The sequence below is a fragment of the Gymnoscopelus braueri genome (assembly GCF_963280865.1).
Source record: "Gymnoscopelus braueri genome assembly, chromosome: 8".
Lineage (NCBI taxonomy): Eukaryota > Metazoa > Chordata > Actinopteri > Myctophiformes > Myctophidae > Gymnoscopelus > Gymnoscopelus braueri.
In genome coordinates, this window is record NC_137609.1 from 10808971 (window position 1) to 10833783 (window position 24813).

A 24813-nucleotide genomic window follows, 5' to 3' on the forward strand; every position below is an offset into this window, starting at 1 on the left:
ATGAAGTTATGTATATAATAAATACATTTATGAAGCATGTCAGATGGTTGTGAAACAGCCTCGCCAGTCATTCTACCTGCATACGTGATTGGCCAAGGGTTCTCCTCTCCACGCTCTTCTGATGACCATGGAAGCATCTCATTGGCTAGCCCTGAAACATGACTCATATCATGACAGTCATGGATGAACTTCAACCTGGTGTTTGCACTTTCTCCATTTACGACCCGTACATCTACATAAATGTTCAGATTTCAAATACAAAGTTCTTACCCTATGCCCACGGATGTTAAAATGTTGTTCTGGCCCACATAAGTACCCGTATCTTCCGTATTGTTCAATAAAAATCATTTTAATCCGATTGGTGGCCATTTTCTCATAGAGTTATGAAGTATCAGAGTGCAATACACATCCCAACCGATAGGTTCGCGTAGTTGAAAGCACATGGCAAGAAAACCGAGAAAATGGCCTCCAATCGGATTAAAAAGCTTTTTATTGAACAATACGGAAGATACGGGTACTTCCGAGGACCCGTACATAATTGCAACATCCATGGCCATGGGGCAAGCACTTCATATTTGAAATCTGAACGTTTATGTAGACGTACGGGGCAAACATGGAGAAAGTGCAAACACCAGGTTGAAGTTCATGCATGACAGTCGTGACAGACGACAGACTGGCTACTCATTGGCTTACAGGCCATTCATGCTGACAACGTCTGTTTGGGGGCGTTTCCATCAGTAGACTGGTTGTTGTTGCACAAGTTCCTCTCCGATCACAGGTCCATGCATGACACCGGTAAGACATCACTTATTGCTTTATTAAAAATCACACATTACTGATTATTATTCCAGTGAGTGAAAACTATTGGACTGTTTTGAAGCTCGCTACACGCTGAGATAATTTCTGTATCGTCATTGAGTGATGGAGCTGCATCTGATGGGTTATTCATTTTATACGTTGCATAATATAGCTATTATAGACGTCCAGAAAGTGTCCATAAGTCCATTATTATATCAATATTGCCAACAACACCATTGCAGTGTTAAATAACGTCCTTGTGATAGCAATAATTGGATTAAATGCATGTAGATGTAAAGTAAAGGCACAATCCCAGATGGGACACATACATTTGCATTGTGCTTTTGGGCATAATCATTACAATGGTGTTGTGGTTTTATACCATAGATAGAATTATCATGTCTATGTTTTCATTAAAGTGCGCGTGTCCATTGACACCGTTGTAAAAAGAGCTGCTTTGCCTCCACAGGTAAAGGTAGTGAAATGTTCACACTGCCTCCTTGCGTTCAAAATGCAGTGTTGGAAGAAGTACACTTGTAAAAGTATCAATACTGCAATGTAGATATATATACTCTGTTACAAGTATTCAAAATATACTTGAGTAAAAGTGCAAAAGTATCAGCATCAAAATATACTTAAAGTACCAAAAGTACTCATTACTTAGAATAAAGTTTTCAAAATGTATAGAAATCTTTTGAAAATAGCAGATCTACAAGTTCACAACGTATCTCATGGCGACTGAAAGTGCTGAAGTGGTTAATGTATGTTTTGTAATAATAGTAAAAATCTGCAACGTAACTAGTAACTAAAGTTTTCAAATAAATGTCGTGGAGTAAAAGTACAATATTTTGGATCTGAGATGTAGTGGAGTAGTAAAAGTAAAAGTACTCCAGTAAAGTCAAAAATACTTCGAAATTGTACTTAAGTACAGTACTTGAGTAAATGTACTAGTTACTTTACACACCGTATGTAGTTCTTTTCATAGTTTATTTTGTTGTTTGAAATCTTTCCCAGAGAACCAATCATGAGGCACAGCAGTCAATCGGTCAAACCCAGATCCTCTCATGGCACGGAGAAGGAATTTGGAGGCACTCTAGGTGAGTCTACAAGATGCTTCCAGAGATTCTTCTACACATGTTGGTCATAAGGAGCTTTATAGTACCTCAATCTTTGCCCTAGGACAGTGGTTCTCAAATTGGGGGTCCAGGGGACCCTCAGGGTTCCTTGAGGGTCTGGCCCTTACAGGTCTGTTACTGTTATGTGAGAACCACTGATTTCTTTGGGCTATTCAAAAATAGCAGATCTACAAGCTCCTAGCGCGGCACCGAGTGCCGCGCTAGGAGCTTGTAGATCTGCTATTTTTGAAAAATCGTAAAGATTTGAGCAAATCTTTGATTATATATATACATTTTTAAAGCAAACATTTTTAACTCAAATCTGTGCTTCTGGGGGTTCTACAAATGTCTTCTAAATCCTAGTTTAAAAAAAAAAAAAAAAAATGTTGCTATAATCAGTGGTTCTCAAACTTTTTCATGTCAAGGACCCCCAAAATTGTATGAATTTTGGCCGCGGACCCCCATCTCAAAATATTTTGTTCCAGGGACCCCCCCAGAAGTTGTAACAGAGTTAAAAATGTGAGCTACAGAAAAACAGATATTCAAAGATTTGCGCACATTTTCACGATAAAAAAAAAATAGCAGACCTACAAGCTCATAGTGCGGCACTCGGTGCCGCACTATGAGCTTGTAGGTCTGCTATTTTTGAATAGCCTAAAGAAATACTTAATCTTTGTGAGTGTGTGTGATACACAGAGAGAGAGAGAGAGAGAGAGAGAGAAAGAGATGGAGGACAGATTTCTTGTATCTAACTCCCCCCCACCATATTCATCTCTTGTGTTCTTTCTCAGGTGCCACGTGCATTCCTATCTTCCTCCCTCTGACTGTTCTTTACCTGATCAGCGTATGTCGATCGCCTGAGGCTAGTGTGCTCAAGTGGCCCCCTGTCCTTCCCAGTTTCCTCTGGGACCCTACGGCAGTCACACTGATACTGGGCTGGTTTGCACTGCATGCCTTCCTATATATGCTACCAGTGGGAAAGGTATGAAAAGTTGAGGAGATTACATTTCTTTGAATAAGAAAAAGCTGTTTCTGCTTAAAAACACGACCCACAAATGAATGCTAGCAGTTTTTAAAGTCGCAGTTTGTATAAATTTACCAATAAGTTGTTCTTTGTGTAAGATATTTGTTCGGGCATATTTCGCAGGTGGTGTAATGTGTTACTGTAAATTATTACTGTAATATGTGCAATGATTTGATTTGACTATGAATATGTTTACTTGCAGGTATCTGAGGGCTTAGTACTGAGTGATGGAACACGCCTCAAGTATCCCATAAATGGTATGGTGGGGTTTTGGGGTGATTTTACGACGTTTATTGTAATCTGCGTTAATGGCAAGATGGAACATACAAAAGCGGCTGCAAAACATCACACATTTTTCCCTCAGCAGTGTTTGAACACTGTCTAAAAGTCAAACCATCACCAATTTTCATATTATTGGTTGTAGGGTTAATATTCCAGTAGCAGCCATAACACTGAGCAGTCTTCTGTGTAAACACCACAGAACTTGTGCAGAACTGCGAATTTGACAACTGCAACCCTTTCCTGGTTTTAGCCACTACCCTTGGTGGCCTGCACATTGTCCTTGTTCGCTGTTTATGGCAAAAAATGCATTCTTTATTTCAGAAAATATTAATCAGGTTTATGTTAAGTCGCATATATGCCCAAGCTAGACTGGTGCTTGAACAATCAAAATAGACAGACAGGAATGTTCTCTGTCGATATGGGTTCTTGGGTTGTATTATAAATATTGCTGATATCTAAACTGTGATAATCATCAACAATCAACCGACAACCGCATAAATGTTTCCCTTTAAGCCTCTCAGAGTTAATTGCTGAGTGGCACTACAGTTAATGCAGAAAATGTCGAAGACTTATGGTTTCTTTAAACAGATTTTCTATGCTATTCACTGGAGGTTTTCTTTTTTTTTCGTTCATGCTTTGTGAACCCCATTATTAACCCCCAAGTATTAAGTACTATTCTCAAGCCTTATTTATATAGTCTGTCGCACAACAAGGTATAAATTTGACTTTAACAGTTTAAGATGAAAAAGCAATCGCACAACTCGTAGCCACAATGTAATGAGCATTTATTAAACACCAACATTTTGACAGTCTTCTTCAGGGTCTTTTTCAGGGTATGTAATATACCATGTACCTTGAAGAAGGTTGTTTGTCAAAATGTTAGTGTTAATAATAGACTTCAGCGTTACATGCTGTCTCTCTCCCTCAGGCTTCCATGCCCTGTGCATCACCGTTGTGTTGCTGATGCTGTTGCTGTCGCTGGGAGCACCTCTGGGTTATCTGTTCGAGCTTCTGGTGCCCCTGGCAGTGTGTTCAATTGGAACGTCGTACCTTCTCTCCTTCTACCTCTACATACGCTCCTTTTGGGCGCCCAACCATGCACTCGCTCCTGGTGGAAACACAGGTGAGAATGAGAGTTTCACTTTGAAAAACCACTGACCGCTCTCTTCACAAGCACTTTTAATCCATTTTAGGCCTGTCGTTACACCTTTACGTTGTTGTACCTTTCAAGCCCGGGAACGCCTCTGTGTCATTTTAGTTAACCCATTATGATTTGAGCTAAAAAGCATATTATACACTTTGGCTATTAGGCGGGTGCAGTTATGGTTTGACCCAAAACAAATTGCAACAAAAGGTTTTTCAATGGATTATTGTAGTATTAGGTGTACTTAATAACATATCAAAAGTTTACCAAAATCGGACCACTAGAAAGGTAACATTTTCAAGTTGGCCGCCGCCAGTTCCTTAAAAAGACCATTACTCCTTCATTATTCATCCTAGACAAGTAATGTTGGTGCCTAACCCCATGTTTTGGTAATCTTGAAATCTAATTAGCATATATAAATTATAGTCAAGTGATTGCAAGTTCAATTATAAAGGAATTGGTTATAAGCATGGTTATAAGCACATACCAAAAAGGAATACATTCATTATTACTGGGTGGTACTGTGACATTTGTAAACATTGTAAGTCAGCACAGAGCTATCACAACATTTAGTGTCTACTGTCTTGGGTAGGGGTGGTAGAGGAGTGTGGACGGATAGGGTTCAGATTTGCTTGTCACAGACATCTTATTCCTGAGATTGTAGTAGTTGTGTGGGGTTTTAGTGCAAAATTAATTTCACATGCCTTTTATTTTGTGATTGGTACTGCTGGCAATAACCTTGAACATTGATCTTTAAAAAAAAAAATCTGGATAATTTTAACTTTAAAAATTGATTTGAGGGGAGAGGACGCTCTAAGCCATAATGATAAGTCACTGGGGGCCCCTGGGAATATTAATGGTCAGCCACCAACCAGACACCAACTCTCCTGTGAGCCAGTCAGACATAGGGACACCCCTGACTGCCTGACACACAGTCATGCACCACGTGGAGGTCTTACAACCACAACTATGGGGGGGGGGGTCCCTCCTCACTAACTATGCCCACTCACGAGTGCCCATCTCGGGTCCACTTGGGACCAGTGGGACTATCCAGTGAGCCAGGCGACATAGGGATACTCCTCTCAGCCTAACGCATAAGCTTCATTTCTGCCTCCTCCTCACTCTGTCCTCCAGCGTGAGGTGAGCGCAGGCTCCCTAAGCCACTTGGAGTGAAATCTGGCAAGATACAAGTGTATCTTTCATGTATCGTTTGGGGAACTGTCTTCGTTGAAATGCGTGGCGTATAATTTCTCCTCCTCCACATGACAACCCTCCGAGCTCTGGAATAGTCCAGCAATCCAACTGTGTGACACGTCATAATTGCTGTCACTTCAAAATGACGCTCCTTGCCTCCTCGCTCGGAGGCAGGGCTTAGGCGGGAGTGGAGGACTTGAGGATGGACACTTGAAAATTGGAATTTGGCTATCGCGATGCACAACGTGCATCAGGGGCTGACAAGCCCCATTCTCTTTAACTGCCTATGAGCACTCGTCCTGAGCTCCCAAATGCCCCACTATAGCTTTAATGGGACATGTCTGAGCCAACTGTTGAAGGTTTTGCACCTCGGACATGGGGGAGAGGAGAAGCTCAGGGTCTCCTTGGCTCCTATAACTTTGCTCTTCTGTGCTCCAAGTGCCCAGGGAGCAATCCAGTGACCCCCACTCCCCTGTACTCCCCTGTACCCACCTGAGGGGTACCCTAGGCCCACTAAACTCTACACCAGACCCCATTTTACCTCCTCACACAACCCCACCCCCATACTCCCCTCTGCCTAGGCACCTAGTAGAGAAATGGGTTCTGACAGCTCTGCACTAACCTCCGCAGCCACCCCTCTTTACACACTCACACTGATTGCCTTCCTAATGTGTTACAAGTTTTTCAAAATCTTGTGTCTACAAGATGACAGTTTGATTCACATTTGATCCGCAGAGCTATCCAAAATGTTTCAATATTGCAAGCAATACTATATCAACTGACAATATTCTCTTTCTCTGCCACCTTCTGAATGACTGAAAATTGTGACTATTGTTTTGTTGTGTTTTGAGGATATCTTGAAGCCTTGTTCCAGTAAAACAAATATAACTAGTTGAAACGGGTGAACATTTCAGAGGGTTTTAATAGAGTCAAAAACAAGCACAGAGTGCCGCGCTATGAACTTGACCTGCTATTTTTGAAAAATCGTGAAAATGTGTGCAAATCTTTGAATATATATTATTTTAAAGCGAACATTTTTAACTCGTATCTTTGCTTCTGGGGGTCCCTGGAACAAAATATTTTTAGATGGTGGTCCTCGGCCAAGTACATATAATTTTGGGGGTCCATAAAAACATACGTTTTTTCAGAAAACTGTTGGGATTTAGAAGACATTTTGTAGAATCGGCTTCAGGTCTTAATGGGTTAAAAAAAAAGAAAAAAAAAGTTAAAACAAGGAGATAAGAGGTTTCTGCCCGACAGCAATGATATCGTTTTTAGAATGGGCTTCAGGTCTAATTGGGTTTGCAAGTTGATAGCAGACTGATCATTTTTGAGGAGCTGATAATACTTTCCATGTCTTGAAAGTAATGGTTTGCAAATATAGAATGGAAACTACTAGTTATTTACAGCAGGGGTCTTCAACGTTTTCAGGCCAGGGAACCCCTAGCTGAGAGAGAGATGAAGCAGGGACCCCCTAGCTGAGAGAGAGATGAAGCAGGGACCCCCTACTCTATATTGTATAAAATTGTGTTTCAGATTAAAGTTTTTTTTTTTACTTAGTCTGCTCTTTTTTCCCCCCTACACCTATAGCCTCTTTGCCAAAAATAGCCGATCTACAAGCTCTCAACGCCTCGCAGCGCTAGGCGTTGAGAGCTTGTAGATCTTCTATTTTCGGCTAATGTTCCCCTCAGAAAAGGAATTCTAGGGTTCAAGTGGTTTATGTAAAAAAACTAAATCCTATCACACAAAGATTTGGCGGACCCCCTAGGGGTCCCGGACCCCCTGTTGAAGACTCCTGATTTACTGTATGTGGCTTGAATGGAAACTACTAGTTATTTACAGCATGTGGCTTCTCTGTATATGTTCCTATTCCCTGTGTCCTGTCTAGGAAACCCCTTGTATGATTTCTTTATGGGACGAGAGCTGAACCCCCGCATTGGAAACTTTGACCTTAAATACTTCTGTGAGCTGAGACCTGGTCTGATTGGCTGGGTGAGTAAAAATGCAGGAAATTATGAAAATGCTTAAAATCTGTCGCTTTCTGAAAATAGCAGATGACGCTTGTACGTTAGATTGGCTATATTCAGCGTGCAGCAGGCCCGGCGCCAGGATGAAATGACTAAGGGTGCAGTTGAAAATTGTGAGGGTGCACACCAGTGGCGACACATGCATGCGCGCGCACAGGTTGGGGACACATGACCGCAAAATTGTGTTACTTTATTTCGGTTTTAGGGTTAGCGTTAGGGTTAGGTTAGGCTTATGTTATTTAAAGGGAGTTCACCCAAAAAATGACTTATTTTCTATCAATTGCACACCCTATGAAGCCTTGAATCCATGGATTATTTTTTGTTTTTGTCGCATTCCTAAGCTAATAATTTGATTCCCGTCTCCTACCGGCTAATGTATCCGGTAGGAGACACAAAATAGATTATTTGTGTCTCCTACCTGAAATACACACGGTCATCAAATTATTGTCTTAGGAATGCCACAAAAACAAAAATAAATCCATGAAATCAAGGCTTCATGGGGTGTGTAATTGATAGAAAATAAGTATTTTTTTGGGTGAACTCCTCCTTTAATTCTTATTTTTGCCCGATTTTACAGATTATTTTAATCAAAAAATGTATTATAAAAAAATTTAGATTTCCAATTTTTTTTAAATTTTAAAACATAAACTGAGGGGGCACAATTTGAAACTGAGGGTGCCAGGCCCCCTCAGGCACCCCCGTGGCGCCGGGCCCGGCGTGCAGCACAGTCGTACTACAGAGTATAAGTTAAGCCTTACTCATGTCGTTACTTCGTTGCCACAGCAACCGATGCGGAGAGGTCAACAATGTCTGAATGCAGAAATCCAATCAATTGCGAATAACTGGATATTCAGTCCTAATCAATGGCAAATAAGTGGATACTCAGTCCTAAAGATAACATTTGAGAAACAAATCAGATTTGCCTGCAGCCTGAAGCGAGCCTTTATTAGTGTGTTGACCTCTTAAATGTGGCACTAACGGGAGCAAGATTCACGACGCATGTCATTCCCTGTTTCATGGTCGTCTCCCCCGTACTAACCCGGAAATGAGGAATGTCTTAAAGACCAATTCCGCACATCCCATGTCTTGGTTTCTATTCTCAGAGAAATCACCTCTGTTCAATTAATGTACGAACTATTTCACATCAAACCATTAATTTGGCGATGCCTCGTTCGTACAGGTTGATGCTTTTATTTGCAGTGAAAAAATTATGCAAATGAATCGCTCAAAATAAACACTCCCGGTGTGTATAAGCACCTTGAGAGTTCAGGCTAATTGAGAAGCTTGTGAACATTCAAGGATCACACTTCTTGGTTGCTTGTGAGCTTGGCCTTTTCTTCCTGTAACATCTGCTCCCGCTCAGTAATCTCTGCTGATGGCAGAATCTACCAGCAAACAAACAAGTTCTGCTTTCTGCTGAAGATAATATGTGGATTCATGGCATGCTGCCCATGAGGATCACTGGGATGATAAATGCACAGGACAAGTGCTCCTGCAGAAACCGTAGTATTTCAAGAGTATTTCAGACACAAATGGCTAGTTTACGCCTGTTCTTGACCTCATCATCACAGAGTTTGATGCCCAATTTACCTAATTGATTGTTTTTATTTATTTGTTTGTTTATTTATTTCGAACACTGTTAAAAGACAAAAAGAAATACATAAAATAAACTTAATACACTTAAAAATAAGAAATTTAAAAATATGAAAACAAATACATGTACTCTGGGGTGTTCGAAAAGGGCATAGGAAGAAGTTGAAAACTTATCTAGTTCCTTATCTACCTCCTTATCGGTCAGCTCTTCAGCCCTGCCCGGGCTACAGTAGTTCCATCTGTCACAGCGGGTGACTTCGTGCCGCTCTGCGAGCTTGTACATCTGTACATAAAATGGACTCGCCTATCAGCGTTCTCGCTCATTGTTCTGTGATTGACAGCGGAGGTTGGCCAATCAGGTGGAACCCGAGTGAACCCGAATGGAGCCGAGTGCAGCCGACAAAAATGGAACGGGCGGCCATTGAAATTCTGTCCGCTGTATTGGTTTTGGTTTTAAAACTTCAAAACGCTATCAAGCTTCTTTTTTGAGGCACGGAATTTACTTTTAAGATATCGTCCGGATAAAATGTAGTTGTTTAACTTTAACTGTTTAAATTAATCATGACAGAGCCTATTTAAAAATAAAAATTCAGAGAACTGGCAGGGGCGGGCAGTGACACGCATGTATCCGAATAAAGCAACCTATTTTCGGCATAGCCTTTTCAAAAGTCCCCCTGTCTGGTGGTCGGGGAAACGAACTGCTGATTGGCTGAAGGGAACAAACTGCTGATTGGCTGAAGGGGTTGTCAGTCAACGGTATTACTCCCACCCAGCTCCAGCCCACAGACAAAAAGCCAACCAGGCCCCCATGCCAGACTCACTCCTGATATCAAATGGAAATGAGATATCCGGAGGGAGGGGTTTACCAGGCTACCGCGGCCATATATGTATATATCAATTTGGCGGTTGACACGAAAAAGTTTGAGAACTACTGAATTAGAAGGCATTTGTACAATCAACCTCAGATCTAGATGACCTGCCATCAACAGAGATAATAGAACAGGAAGAAAGAAAGGCCAACCTCCCAGACAATGAAGAAGTGTGATACCTGAATGTTCACAAGCTCCTCAACTAGCCTGAACTCTTATGGTGACTGGGACAGACTGTCGTCACATTTAAAAAAAAGTCTCTATTTTTTGTTGATTTGATAGGAAGTTCATACATTCATTGTTGGGTTCAGAGAGTTACAAGGTTCTATCACTGCACTGTGAAAATAATACAATATTAAAAAAAACATTTGAAATGTACTTGAGTATTTTTAAATGCGAATATTCCAGTACTTTAATTTGATTGAGCAACCTTCACTTGTAGATAGTGGAGTAATATTTGACCAGGAATATCTACCTTTATCTTTGTACTTTGTCCACCACTGGATAGCATCAAGTAGTGACTTCTCCGTTTAACTGCTATTAAGAATCCCAGGTTATCAGATCAGACGCTGCCTAAGGTACATGTTTGTTGTTTACTGCATTGTTAACAACACCCGGACCTCTAAACTATCGCTTTGACCGGACAATCTGACGTGTTTGCCACCACCCTATTCATCTTAGAATATTATTAAGACTAGAAGAAAGCGCCCTCTGCATATTTTCTGTGTGGTTAACACAGTGTTGTGTTATTGTGGTAGAACAGTAAAAGTGCATTTGGCAGTAATCTGTAGCACGTAGCAGCATAGACGCGGTGGTGAAAAGATAAATGTTTGTAGAAACATATATACAAATATAAGAAAGGCAGCAACAATTTAAAAAAAGAATGATAAGAAGCCTCAAGAGTAGACGCCCGGTGCACATTACGTTTTTATTGCGCTGTGGGCATATTTTCTTTTTGCAGCATTGTCATTTAAAAAAAGAATATAAAAACTAATAGAATACGCACATCACTTGGTTGAGGTGCTGGGTTGGAAAGCAACATGAAGAAAAAGAATAAACCCGCACACTCATCTGCTCCAATGTAATTTATTGACAAGGTTTCGAGCCAAGGCTCTTCATCTGGTCAAAACTCTTTTCCAGATGGCTCGAAACTTTCTCAATAAATTACATTGGAACAGATGAGTGTGCGGGTTTATTATTTTTCTTCATGCAGCACTGTCATTGAAATGCATTGAGCAGACTGTGGGCAGGTTTGGGGAGACGCTAGCCTTGGATCAAGACTATCATAGATGTATTTTATCGATTCTGACATTTTGTATATCTGTGATAGATACGAAAGTAAAAATCAGACTCGATAAAAAACATCTATGATCACTGGCGTAGGCAGGATTAACTTTTAGGGTGGGCAAAATCTTTTTTGTCTGTGGCCCCATGGCGACGCAGCAGTCCGTTCCTATGCCCCTCGCCCCCCGCCCACCATATATATATATATCACCTTGAAGTGCATCGACATAACTTCATCATTAAATGTTTGGTTAGGATGTGTGTTAGTACAGTGACTACCATCAGCCCCAAATTAATTACACATGTGTGTTTTTTTATGACTTATTTTTTAGATATCAACGAATCAACGTGAAAACATTCTAATAGAGTTTTTTATAATCGATTGAATGTATTAGTCTGATTGAACACTTAAGCCCTATTTTATTTTGTACGTTTCTCATTGTGATGGGCGCATTGTGAGCTTTTAGGTCTGCTATTTTCAGTATTTTTGAAAATCGATTCTATTATGTATTTATTTATTATTTTTAATAATCAATTAAATCGATAAGTTCGATTAACTATTGCAACTCTATTGAACGGTATTCTCTTGTACTTTATTCCAATCAGGTGGTCGTAAACTTCGGCATGCTGATGAAGGAGGTGGAGCTACGGGATTCCCCCTCCCTGGCCATGATACTGATCAATTTGTTCCAGCTGCTGTATGTGGCCGATGCTTTATGGAATGAGGTGAGAGGCCCATCCAAGTCCAATTTCTGTTGTCCTTTACAAATTCTACAAACTCTACAAACTCACAACACTTTTTTTCGCCTATAACGACATGGCCAATTGGGGCGCCAGGCTGAAAGAGGTTACAGTAAACGTTTTAATCAGAAAGAGGAGTTATGTGCAGTTCCTATGCATTGTGACAGCTAGGCATTCATAGCAAACACATTACAACCTATCATATCACCAACCATTATCAATTATGACATGTTCCACTCTCATGCGCCTCTGTGTTTAACAGGAAGCTGTTCTCACTACCATGGACATTGTTCACGATGGCTTTGGCTTCATGCTGGCCTTTGGGGACCTGGCTTGGGTTCCCTTTACCTACAGCCTCCAGGCTGCTTTTCTAGTCGTGCACCCGCAGTCCCTAAGCGCACTTGGAGCCGCAGTAATAATTGGATTGAACGGTAATCAGCGGTCTTCCATTTGATCATGACGGCAAGTTTTCTTTTACATCAGAAAGAATCATGTTAACGTTCTGTATATTTCCGTCCTGTTGTTAGGTGTCGGGTATTATATTTTCAGAAAATCAAACTCACAGAAGAACCAATTTCGACGGGACCCCACGCACCCGAGTGTGTCTAGTGAGTGAATCATTTATTGTCTCTTTGCCTCTTTTCTTTCATCTCTAAATGAAGGCTGCTCTATGCAGGTTTTGTATCCACATTCTTACATTTACACTGAAGATATTCAGACCTCGGGAAAATCACTAAAAAGTTCTTTCACTTTATGTGTACTGTATATATTGGCTATATACAGTACAGTATGCGACCCGCTCTACTGAAACCATTATAATAATAATAATAATTAGACCTATTTCATCCCACGGGGGAAGTTCTGTTTTCAGCTTCACCCAGCTGAGTGCTGCCCACGGAGGAGTGCGGGGCAGTTTAGAAACGTCTGGGAACTCAGATTAGGGGTTTAGTGTTAGGGATACCTCGACACATTGCCGGGGCCGGGAATCAAACCTGGTAGGATGGTAAATGCATTTACCAATTTACAATTGGGGAACTCATCTCCCAATGGACAGTCAGGTCTGAAAGACAAAATGTTTAATGTAAACTGTAAGACAAGGGTTTAAATTACGGGTTTTTTACCACATAATCATACTTTGTCACACAACACTTCAGTAGTGAAAATAGTCTTATCTACAAGCTCACCATTCCGAACGTGTAGATTGAACATTTTCACATTTTTTTAATGTTTTGAAACCTTTCACTTATAATTACATGCCCCAGAAAAGGATTGCTTACTAATCTATTATTTTATTAAATTATTGATAATTTGTTTAATCAATTAAATGTTGCGCCCCTGCATCTATACATCGTCTCTGTCGCGACCTCATACTCTATGTCCAAAACTGTTGCTTTTCAGGATTCAAATTAAAAAGTGGCAAAAGTAGCAGACTTGTACTTGTAACAAAGTATTTCTGCATTGCAGTATCGATACTTTTACTGAAGTAAAGAAATGTAGTACTTTTTCCACCGCTGATGGTCAGCCTCTCAATGGTTTCCTTGCAGAGTTGGAAACAATCGCCACGGCAACAGGGAAGCGACTGTTGGTGTCTGGCTGGTGGGGCCTGGTTCGTCATCCTAACTACCTGGGTGACCTTCTGATGGCCCTGGCATGGTCTCTGCCATGTGGTGAGTCATCATGAAACCATGCTGCAGGTTACACAACTTAGTGCATGTGAAACAAAACAAAACAAAACCGAATTTCCGAGGATAGAGCTGACATGAAATTTTACTTTGACGATTTATAGTCACTCAAATAATTGCGATTTTATTAAAAATGTCTGATTTAATTGTGTTTCTGTCATTGAACATTGGAATAGTATGAATAGAAATTACATTTCTGTTTGGTTCTTAGGCTTCGTAAACAAAAGTTGCACTGGGCAGATATGACAAATAACATACATATTGAATTAACATACATATTGAGAACAACAACATGAATACTGGAAATAGCCGATCTTGCAGATCTGCTATTTCCACTGTTTTGTTAAATTTCTAACATTTGACGATTATGCAAAAAAACATTGCGATTATGTAATAATTGTGACAGGCCTAGATACAACAATAATTATACAGAACAATACAAAAACAATACATTGGTTGATTGAATTGAATACAGAAATACTTATACATGTTTAGGCTTAATTTTAGCTCTTAAAACTAGAATATTATCATAGAATACCATGGTCCATGGGCTGACGGAGATGCTCAAAGATAAAACATTTTTATCAAATGTTTTCACTGTTCATTGTTTGCTAATATATCCCTGTTCTCTGATTCTGGTTTGTAGGATTCTCCCATCTTCTGCCTTACTTTTACGTTGTGTATTTTGCCGTCTTGCTGATCCACCGAGAAGCACGGGATGAAAGGCAATGTCGGACCAAATATGGTCTGGCGTGGGACACATACTGTCGACGTGTACCTTACAGGATCTTCCCTTACATATACTGAGGAGGAAAGTAAGTGCGCAATCAGTTCTGAGTTGAACTGAATCTGTAAGACCAAATTCAGGAGGAGGCTGAACTGTGAAACCCTGTGACTTCCTGAAGCAATTTAAACAATAGCAATAACCTGAAAGTGACTCCATTGTCAATCATAAGGAATGTAAGTAAAAGCATTTTGTGTGAGTCATGATTCACTCACGATTTCATCGACTGTAGTTTAACCCTTCAAGACCGGGAACGGTCATTTTCAGATTTATTTGGCTATTGAAAAATAGCAGATATACAAGCTCTCATAGGGCAGCACCAAATGCCGCACTATGAGCTTGTAGATCTACAATTTTTGGAAAAATCATGATTTTTTTTTGCAAATCTTTGAATATAATATATATATATTTTTAAAGCGAACATTTTTTACTCAAATTGAATCACTGATATAGAAGCATACGTTTTTTCAAAAAAACTGTTAGGATTTAGAAGACATTTGTAGAATCCACAGAAGCAAAGATTTGAGTTACAAATGTTTGCTTTAAAAATTTATATATTCAAAGATTTGCAAAAATGTTTCAAAGTATGAAATAATGGTTAAAGTTGTTAAAATCTAAAATGACAGATGCTTTTCCTCGTCTTAATGGGTTAACAGACAAACTATTATCACTATTACAAACTTGCAATACACTCGTCGATGCCTTGATGCAATATACACAGTTGCTTTGGTGGCCTGTGCCCTGCGTCGACGCTCCAAAATAGAATCATGCTTTGAATCATCCACTTGGCTCCTCCGGTGTGGCTACAGCCGTTGTAAACAGTGAGTGTGGTTGGTTGTCTGACGCATTCAGTGTCAGGGCCTTAAAGTTAAGGTTCATTTATGGGATTATTCATGATGCGTCACTATTTCAACTTAATCCTGTTTTACTTACTTTTAGATATTTGTTTTTGTTCTTTCAAGAAATCAAATAAAAGCCCACGCTAAGGCATTTCTCGGCTTACAGTGCTGCTAGTACAATAAACCATTGTTGGGTAACAGGATATACAGTAAACAATGCACACGCTTTCACACCTATCTCCATTTGTTGTTTTTTTGTTTTATAATTACCCTGTCCAAGTCCAGCTGTTAACCACACGAACCCTTAATATGCTAACATTCAGCAAAAATAGCCGATCTACAACCTCACAACATTGTGAGCTTGTAGATCCGCTAGTTTTAGCTAAAAGATTTTGGTATACAGGGCAAGCATGAGGGGGCCAAGACCACCAGGGCCCTGGTCAACGAAGTATGTATGGGTTTAAGTGGTTAATGGATAAACATTAAGGTGACAGTAAAACACCATAAAGATACAGTAAGTTAAAGTCATACTGTGTGACATCCATTAGCAGTCTTTTTGATGACACTTCTGGTAGCTAGAACTGCGATTCCCAGAATTCAGTTTAAAACAAAACAAAGGAAGTACTTCTCCAAAAACGAATGCCAGCGCCAACATTATTTTGGAAAGCAACAACAATGTTGTCAGAAACTGTATTAAAAAATGTAAAATGCAAAACTTAAAAATACATTTACGGTGCCTGCATCATTATGGCGTGACTACAAATAGTGTTCAGTGATGTTGGCAAAAAACACATTGTGTGAAATGGCTATTGTGAGAAATATACCAGTTACATCAAATATAACTTTGGTTTAATTGAAAAAGTTACACAGTATGACTTTGCGTTATTGTACAATATTCATCATCCACTTTAGTCCCGAATCATTTTCAGCGCTTCCGTTGCACAGACTGTTTGACGGAAGCATTTGAAAGCTGAGTGTGAGTCAACAGACTGGCTCCAGAGACTAGGGAGCATCTAACAAGCCTCATACACAGGATGTTGAGCCGAAACGAGCAGCTTCTCAAAACAATCTGGGAATCTGTAGGGAATCGCTTACACAAAACTAGTGTGCAAGCTCATGCAGTCTCAATGTTTGCACACAAATAATTGATCTATCAATGGGCTTTAAAAAAAACAATCCTGATACCAGGACTGCCCTAAAGTCTTTGCATTGGTTCTGTGAAGCTGTTATTCTATTATATTCTTTTCAGTTTCCACCCAGTTTTAACCCATTCACTGAATGTATATGTCACCAGAGGTTTCAGTGGGTGGAGATCTCTGATCCTCTGGCTACAGGAGACTAATATGACAATGGTATACTATACTGGATAAATACATCTATTGTAACATACCGGTACATGCCACACTATGTTTATTGCATCTTGGCCATTTTTGCACTGATTTCTGATAAATCCTGATGTGTGAACTTGATACTATGCTCTGACAGACCCTGGTTGAATGTACTGTATTTAGCCAAGTCCACAGTGACTCATTCCAGGAAATTGGGACACAGCATTCTCAACCTTACTTCAGCCAGAATTACTATGAGCTAATTCAGAAAAATGCAGAAGAAAGCTCATTCAAACTATGCAAAATTTTAAACAGTTTATCAGCTTCAAGTAAATCAACATTAGTGCCTATACTGGGAAGTTACACTTAAGGGTCAAGTAAATATCATTGTGTTAAATCATTTTTTGCAATACTTTAGAACTATATTGTTCTTTTACATGTTGTCAAGTGTACTGTAATCCTGTTGAATGCACTTAGAATAAACATGGTTTGATACATTCTCAAAGTCTCAGTTCCATCAATTCATTAATTCCCTGTGCAGTGATTAAAACATATTACTTATGATCTCAGTACAGAGCAAAAAAAAATAGCAAAGTTAAGATAGTGGCAACAGTTCAATACAGTAAAAGTAAGTTTAAAGCTCAAAGAAAATTGGTGACTGGCATGTGCAGTAATAAGCACTGCAATAGACCTTGACAGTAGAATTGCGTTGCTAGGGAACAGCTTGGGTCCAAGTTCATCTCCTGTCAGCTACTGATATTCACAAACACTGCAACAGAAAATAAACCTGACCACATTTAGAACAGTGTTTCACAAACAGTGGGGCGGGTCCTAATTTTGGGTCACTCAATCATTTTTATGGGTCACGTAAATATTATTTCGAAAGAGATTTTCTTTTTATATAAATACTGACAATACGCTCGCAACACTTGTTGTGTTGTGAGCTTGTAGATCAGGGTATTTTCAGGTATTTTTTAAATGCGTCTTAAGTTATTGATTCCATAATGTAGGTTATTTTTGTTATATTGGGAGATATCAAATTTCTCTTTTAGGTCTTGAGCTGAAAAACGTTGGGAAATCCTGAAAATGTATAAGTTAAAGGAGTAGTTCACCCAAAAAAAATACGTATTTGCAATCAATTACACACCCCATGAAGCCTTGAATTCATGGAATCTTTTTTGTTTTTGTCACATTCCTGAGCCAATAATTTGATAATAGGAGACTCAGTAGGAGACTCCCCCGATCATCAAATTATTGGCTCAGGAATGCGACAAAAACAAAAACAATCTCCATGAATTCAAGGCTTCATGGGGTGTGTAATTGATAGAAAATAAGTAATTTTTTGAGTGAACTACTCCTTTAAGTGTGAAAAGGTAGCAACAACAATAAGCTTTAATCTATCCATGGACACTCTGGGATATGTAGACCTGTTGCTGTAGCAACAGGTGTATTGTATTGGAATGTTGTGATAATTTAACCCAGGTGATGTCACTGTGGTGCTTCGTTCAGACGTCAGTAGCTTGCATAAGATGTGCAGCTAATTTTAGCTGCCTGCAACAGCAACGTGTGGCGTGTTGAAAAAGTTACTCAGCAATTTTACAATGTTGATAAGAAGGAAGAAGTCTGCTTGCCAGCCAAACCTTTTAAATTCAACATAATAACCTGTGGATCGTCACATTAAGACCCTTAAGATGGTGTGGTGATTATGCTATTACTGTTAAAGAAATATCAGGTGGCATTTTGGTGGCACAACCAGTTAATACGTTTATCAGATCGGCTAGAAGTAGCCTACAGAGCCAAGCCAACTCCAGTATAGAGGATTTACAGTAAGTGGCTAAAGGCTGTAGCCTACAGTAGGTTATACAATCCAACTCTCGACATGATACAAATGCACCATACTTCATATACTGTCATTTCGGAATACACCTGGCCTGGACAGAAGGCAAAGACAGATATGTCATAAAAATATAGAGCTTTTTTCTATTCTAAAGAGATAAAAAATAACTTATGGCAGAGCTGAAGATGAGATCTCAGCATGTCTTGCCAACAGGACAGCAGGTGACGCTCAGCGTGCATGTTGAATCATTTCCCTGTCGTGCTCATTTATAGCAATCAACTGGATGAGCTCTACTGCTGCGTACCACATGTAGAACGGTGGTGTGGACAGATCCCCCACGGGCTGACATGATCACACCCCTCGCCTTCCAGAAGTGGACACAAAGATGAACACAACTAGCTACATTACAGTTAGCCACTTTCATAGGCAAAAAGTCTGGACATCCAAAAGATTCCAAAAGATTTCAAACACTAAAAACGAGGAAAGTGCCACCCTCAGAGCACAGATCTCCACCAGCTACCCACATTTTGTGTTTTGAAGAAAACACAAAATGGCAGAAATGGCAGAAATGGCCAGGGCCTATATGGGAAGTTACTTCATCATCCAAGGTACAAAAAAGAATTACAATTTTGACGACCTACGATTTAACGAGTTCTATGAGTTATTGGCCAAAACGTGAAGCAGCCTGTTGGCGAGACCATGATGCCGATTTGAAAGATTTGGGAGAGAGGTTCTTCCTTGGCCTACTGGGACTGTTCTTGCAACTTTTCACGCTGATCGGTCCAACGGTGAACAGGTAACAAGATTACCTGTTCACAGACACTGACACATATGGATGGACGGACAGGAGTGAAAACGTCTCAGGCAGGCCTGGCGGAGACAATAAGTAAAATCAATTTCCCCATAAAATTGCGGTGCAGATCTAGAGGCTTGCAACATACATGTCACGAGATTATAGATGTACTATGTCCGCTCTTCATCATATGACAAAGTATGTAGGGCCCAAGTGTTTAAGTAGCCAGGCAACGTACAGTATCACATTACTGTGCTATTAATACCGGATGCCTTATTTTTTGTCTCAGTACCTGTGCATATTAGAACCTGTGTAGTGCTTTGTGATATTTTTTTTAAATGCGTAGGCCTATGTTGAAATAATATATAATATATAAAATAATTATACACTCTTGCCGCTCTCCCTTTTCTGTCCCTCATCATACATACAGGAGGTTTTGTCCATATGCTGTCGCTAAGTGCATTTGTCATTGCATTCTGTGAACCTAAACCTACACAAAGAGCACTTGTTGATCCATTGCATAGTGCATACCAATGTGCAAAACATCTCTTGTGCATTCGCTATGTGTGTGCGTGCATGCGTGTGTGTGTGTGTGTATGCGTGTGACATACCAATTGAGCATGCCAATTCCAAGGTTCCAAACCCATCAGTTGTACCAGTTTCCATGGCAACGTCGCTCTGAAAGCGCAGACGTAGGAGGGAGGGGCAAAGAGAGGAGACAATTATGGAGGATTGCTGGAGAGGAAGAAGACAGCATGGACGGTGTGAAAGATTGTGGGATGACACAGAGCAAGGTGTGTGTGTGTGTGTGTGTGTGTGTGTGTGTGTGTGTGTGTGTGTGTGTGTGTGTGTGTGTGTGTGTGTGTGTGTGTGTGTGTGTGTGTGTGTGTGTGTGTGTGTGTGTGTGTGTGTGTGTGTGAGAGAGAGAGAGTGCATGTGCATTGACACTCAGATCTGTCATACACACTGTATCTTGGCCTTGTCTTGCAAAAGAAGAGAAAGGCTCAGACCCAACATGCTGATTGGCCACTGCTACAGCGCATAGGAGTGCTGTTCTGTCCAAGTATTTCAACACTGGTGCGTTTTTGAGTGAGAGCGTTCGAGTGAGACAGCGAAACCTCTAACAGAATTGTGTTGTTGCCATGGTGACAGTGGGGAATAGTACTGTATGTCATCCATATCAGCCCTGTTCACACAAAAGGAAGCGAGCCAGCTGGGAGCCACCTTTTTGTTTGGGGTCTATATTCTGTGTGAAACATCTTGCACTGCCAATGTGGGCTCATGCTTGTCACGAAGCAGGCATGATGCCCACTCTTTTCATTGGTCTGTGACCTGGATTTGTGATAATGTTTTACACTTTTTCGACACAAACCAAGGCAACACAATCTTGCTGATTATGATCACATTGTTCAAACTGGTTTCAAACGTTGAAAGACAGTAATTCATCTGGAGTGACTGCTCAGTGATGCGTAGCTGTGCTGCTATATAACACGGATGAAATATTTATGATTTCAGTTTGCTTTCATCAGTTACAAACCTAATTTATATATATACATGTGTAATATAATCTCACCAAAACTGTGATCCGTCTCTTTTCACAGTCGGTGAGTTTTAATTTGCCCTGTCTGGGGTTTTAATCAGGAGGGCATGTGTTTCATGTAGTGTGAAATGATGAATGTGAAGAAATGTGCATGTACCCTAAAGCACTGTTTCCCAAACAGTGGGTCGGGACCCATGTGTGGGTCGCGGATCCATTTCCGTGGGTCGCGAGTGAATATCCTTTAATTTTTTTGTTTCCTAAATTCTGTCATTAATTATTATTATTTTAAACGATTTTCTAAAGATTTCCACAAAAATTAACACATTTTCATGAGTTGAAAACAAAGTCAAACATTTTTCAAAAAGTAAAATAATAAAAATAATGATCAAAGTAATTCCCTAAATTAGAAAACAAATGTTTGAGAAGTAGCGAAAATAACAGATCTCCAAGCTCGCACCACATTGTGAGCTTGTAGATCTGTATATTTTCACTAGTTTGGGTCGGGGGCAAACATCTGATTTCTCTTTTGGGTCTTGAGCTCAAACGTTTGGGAACCACTGGCCTAAAGCATCACTGAGAAGCACTATGGGAAATACTTTTCAAATGACTTACCAGTGACATGTAATGTTTTTTTATTATTATTATTATTCAAGACAAGGCACAATGAACACCAGAGTGTTAAATTAACGTACTGTACAAAGTGGACCGATTTAGGGTTCTTGGAGTTGCTGTAAGTTAAAGGTAGGGTAAGTGATTTGCGTTGGTTAAAATAATTGTTAAATAGCTCTATATTCTGATAGTACTCATTGCTATAGAGTGTTTGTTCAGTATTAGGAGTCTCCTTGTCTCTCCACCTCTTTATTAAACAGAAAATGCATTTTCGTTTCAGTTTCAGTTTAATTTCCAATTTTATCCATCCAGGACAGAGAACTCAATCAGGATACAGATTAAACAAGTGAAATTGGAAGTGATGACACTAAGAAATGAGCATGCAAATTGGAACTGGAACACTATACAAATTAAGCTTAAAAATGGGTACTTTCTCCTGATTGGCTGAGATTTTGACACCTACCGAAAAATGTATTTTCTGTTTATTAAAGAGCTGGAGAGACGGGGAGACAATTGTTACTGAAAAAACACTCTATAGCAATGATTACTATCAGAATATAGTGATTTAACCTTTTAACAAAATACTTTTTGTTTTAACCAAAAAATATCACTTACCCTACCTTTAACACTGTGTTTAGAATGAGTTGAAGAGGCAAATATGGTATCCAGTGGAACATAGGAAACAATCATTTTGGCATTGCTATTTTTTTTATTAGAATACAGAATGAATTGCTGCTTATGAACTATACAGCAGTGTGGAAATTAATATAAAGTAATCCACCAAATTGATCATTTTAGCATACAGAGATGATCAATGTATAAAAGACCGATACAAATAGATATATTTAAATATAATATTTCTTTTCTAAAACTCTTATTTTGATCAACTACAGAATGACATTCAACCTCAGCCGTACTGTAGATTCTCCTCCTTGTTCACGGTTTCTGTGCTTAAAGAAGTGATTGTCCAGAACACACTTAACATTGTTGGCAGCACTTTGAGGTTTCAGTGACTGTGACTACTTTCATGGGAACATCTTTTAGCACAACTCACGCTGTCTAAGTACAGTACAAATAGCTCTATGTAAACACTACTGACAGACCATAAAAGCTGCCGTAGGCAAGGTAAAAAAAAGAAAATTTAGTTCATTCAAAACTCCCCAGTCAAGCCAACTTCTACGTAGTCCTTTAATTCTCTAAACTCTTCAACTCTACCTTAAAAATGTTCTCTACTGTGTCTCCATTATCAACTTTCCCACCGTGGTCCCTCATTAAGAAACAATACAAATGGTGAATAGACTATCCACCCCTAAAATAATTTAAAAGACAACACACTTACTGTATTCATTAGGCTGTCAATATTCACAGATGATTCTTTTCAATATGACATATCATCATCAGTTACCATAAAGGTAATTCATACATTGTCACGTGACACTTTCTCTCACATGTCTCTCTGAAAGGCTCATGTAACAATATATACATAGCTTCATGGAACCAGCTTATAATAGACATTGTAATGCTCCAGTGCAACCGCTGTTTCTACTGAATAGCACATTTGAACCATCACTTAAGCTACAAATATAGATAAGACAAATGGAACAGATGATAGCAAAGCCAGAACCATTCATTTAGCTTTTAGCTAATATCTTGAGGTCAACATTGGAAGATTGAGATCACTTGCCAAAGTTTCTCAATTGTACAATCACACAGTGTTTCCGCTGTTTAACTTTACTCTTCCCAGTTTAGTAAACATATCCTATAGACATAATTCTATTATTGAAAGACTGTCTTTAAAACCTTCTTATACTTGTCTGGTATATGCCACCTTCACCACACGCACTTTTACATATACTGGATAATAATGCTAAGACACTGATATGACTTATAGTGACATTACATTGCTTTTCCTACATGACAAGACTTATACATTCTAAGGCCTGATTTAGAGAAATGCTGCTGTACTCATATGATTATAGTGACAGACAGGTGTGTTACTGGACAGTAAACGTTACTGGAAAAATGAATAAGGCGTTCTTTGCACACACTGCCAAATGGGACAAATATTTAACCAAAATGTCTCAATTTTTTTCTTTTATTATTATAATTTCTCCACGCAGCACCGTGATATGTAGCTAGAAATCGGCTCAACCTAGCCATGTCATTTGGCACTCAATTATTTTTTTGGCTACAATAGTCCAGTTGTACTTCATCACCGATATTCTTTCTCTAAAAATAGGTCACGGTGAAACAAGTTCTTCCTGCAGAACAGATTTTAAGCCAAAGTTATTCTTCATATTACGATGAAGTATAAGTCATCATGTTTCATCCTGAATCGTCAAACAGGTAAACAAATACAAGTCCAAAATCAAAGCAACTGCCACAGTTCTCACTGGTATTATCAGATTTGAGAATCATATTTTCATTTGGCATGAGTTGGTGCCAGGGCATCAGTGCCTTGACTTTGACTCTTCTCAAAGGTGCCCACACAGAGACTCCAGCATGCACCAACCAAATCAGAACTGTATTGCACTGCTGTTATCTCTGTTACATTGCTTCAGATGATACTGACTTGATTAGTAAAAGCTCCTAAATGTTTGATACTCTTTAGTACAATTTATGTCTATTGTCTAAAAGCACTTTGAAATTCAATCACATTTAACTTACGATTATATATATATATATATATATATAATATAATATAATATGTATATTTATTTTTTATATGATATCCATTTCCTACTATGGAAGTACCAGTATGCCAAAATCATCTCGCCTGTTGTACATTTTTTCAACCAATGAATTTCAATGTCAACCTATTAGTCTTTTGATTACGTTCATAATAGCCCCTTATGTGTACTGTACATGTTTGGAGACTCACAGTGAATAAGTGACTGCAAAAGATCTGAGAGCAGTGTGGGATAAACTTCAGCCCTTCAGAAATATTGTCAAATCATATAATGGGTCAAAGGCAACACAAGCACTTTTTTCTTTTTTTACATTTCACTCCTTCACAACATCACACATCCAGCCATCCACGTGGCAGTGTCTCTGGTGGAAAGCAACCCAACAGTATGCATTGTAAAGTCCCCCCTCTGTGCAATGTTCCTGCTTTGCACAGCAGCCATAGTGTGAAGACATTCACAGGTGTTACCAATGATACTAATGAAGGCTCTGTTCCATTCTGGTCAAACAGAGTCAGGGTGCTGATATTGTTGCATGTTGGCTCACTGGAAACACTCTCCAGGGACCCTCATGGTTCCAAATGGCCCCTTACGGATGTGTAACTCAGTGTACAAATGGAACCAAATGGACCTGTTCCATTTGTAC

At 39.4% G+C, this 24813-nt stretch overlaps 1 protein-coding gene across 1 annotated transcript; it reads left to right on the top strand.

Annotated features, from left to right (window-relative positions):
- Window positions 1–747: 747 nt before the first annotated feature.
- On the top strand, window positions 748–17182 carry tm7sf2 (transmembrane 7 superfamily member 2). The gene is made up of 11 exons (XM_080435529.1): window positions 748–795; window positions 1813–1895; window positions 2705–2895; window positions 3140–3194; window positions 4148–4342; window positions 7446–7549; window positions 11937–12056; window positions 12334–12502; window positions 12599–12679; window positions 13616–13738; window positions 14400–17182. The coding sequence occupies exons 2-11, from the start codon at window positions 1823–1825 to the stop codon at window positions 14558–14560; spliced, it is 1272 nt and encodes a 423-aa protein (XP_080291655.1). The 5' UTR covers window positions 748–795; window positions 1813–1822; the 3' UTR covers window positions 14561–17182.
- Window positions 17183–24813: the final 7631 nt, after the last annotated feature.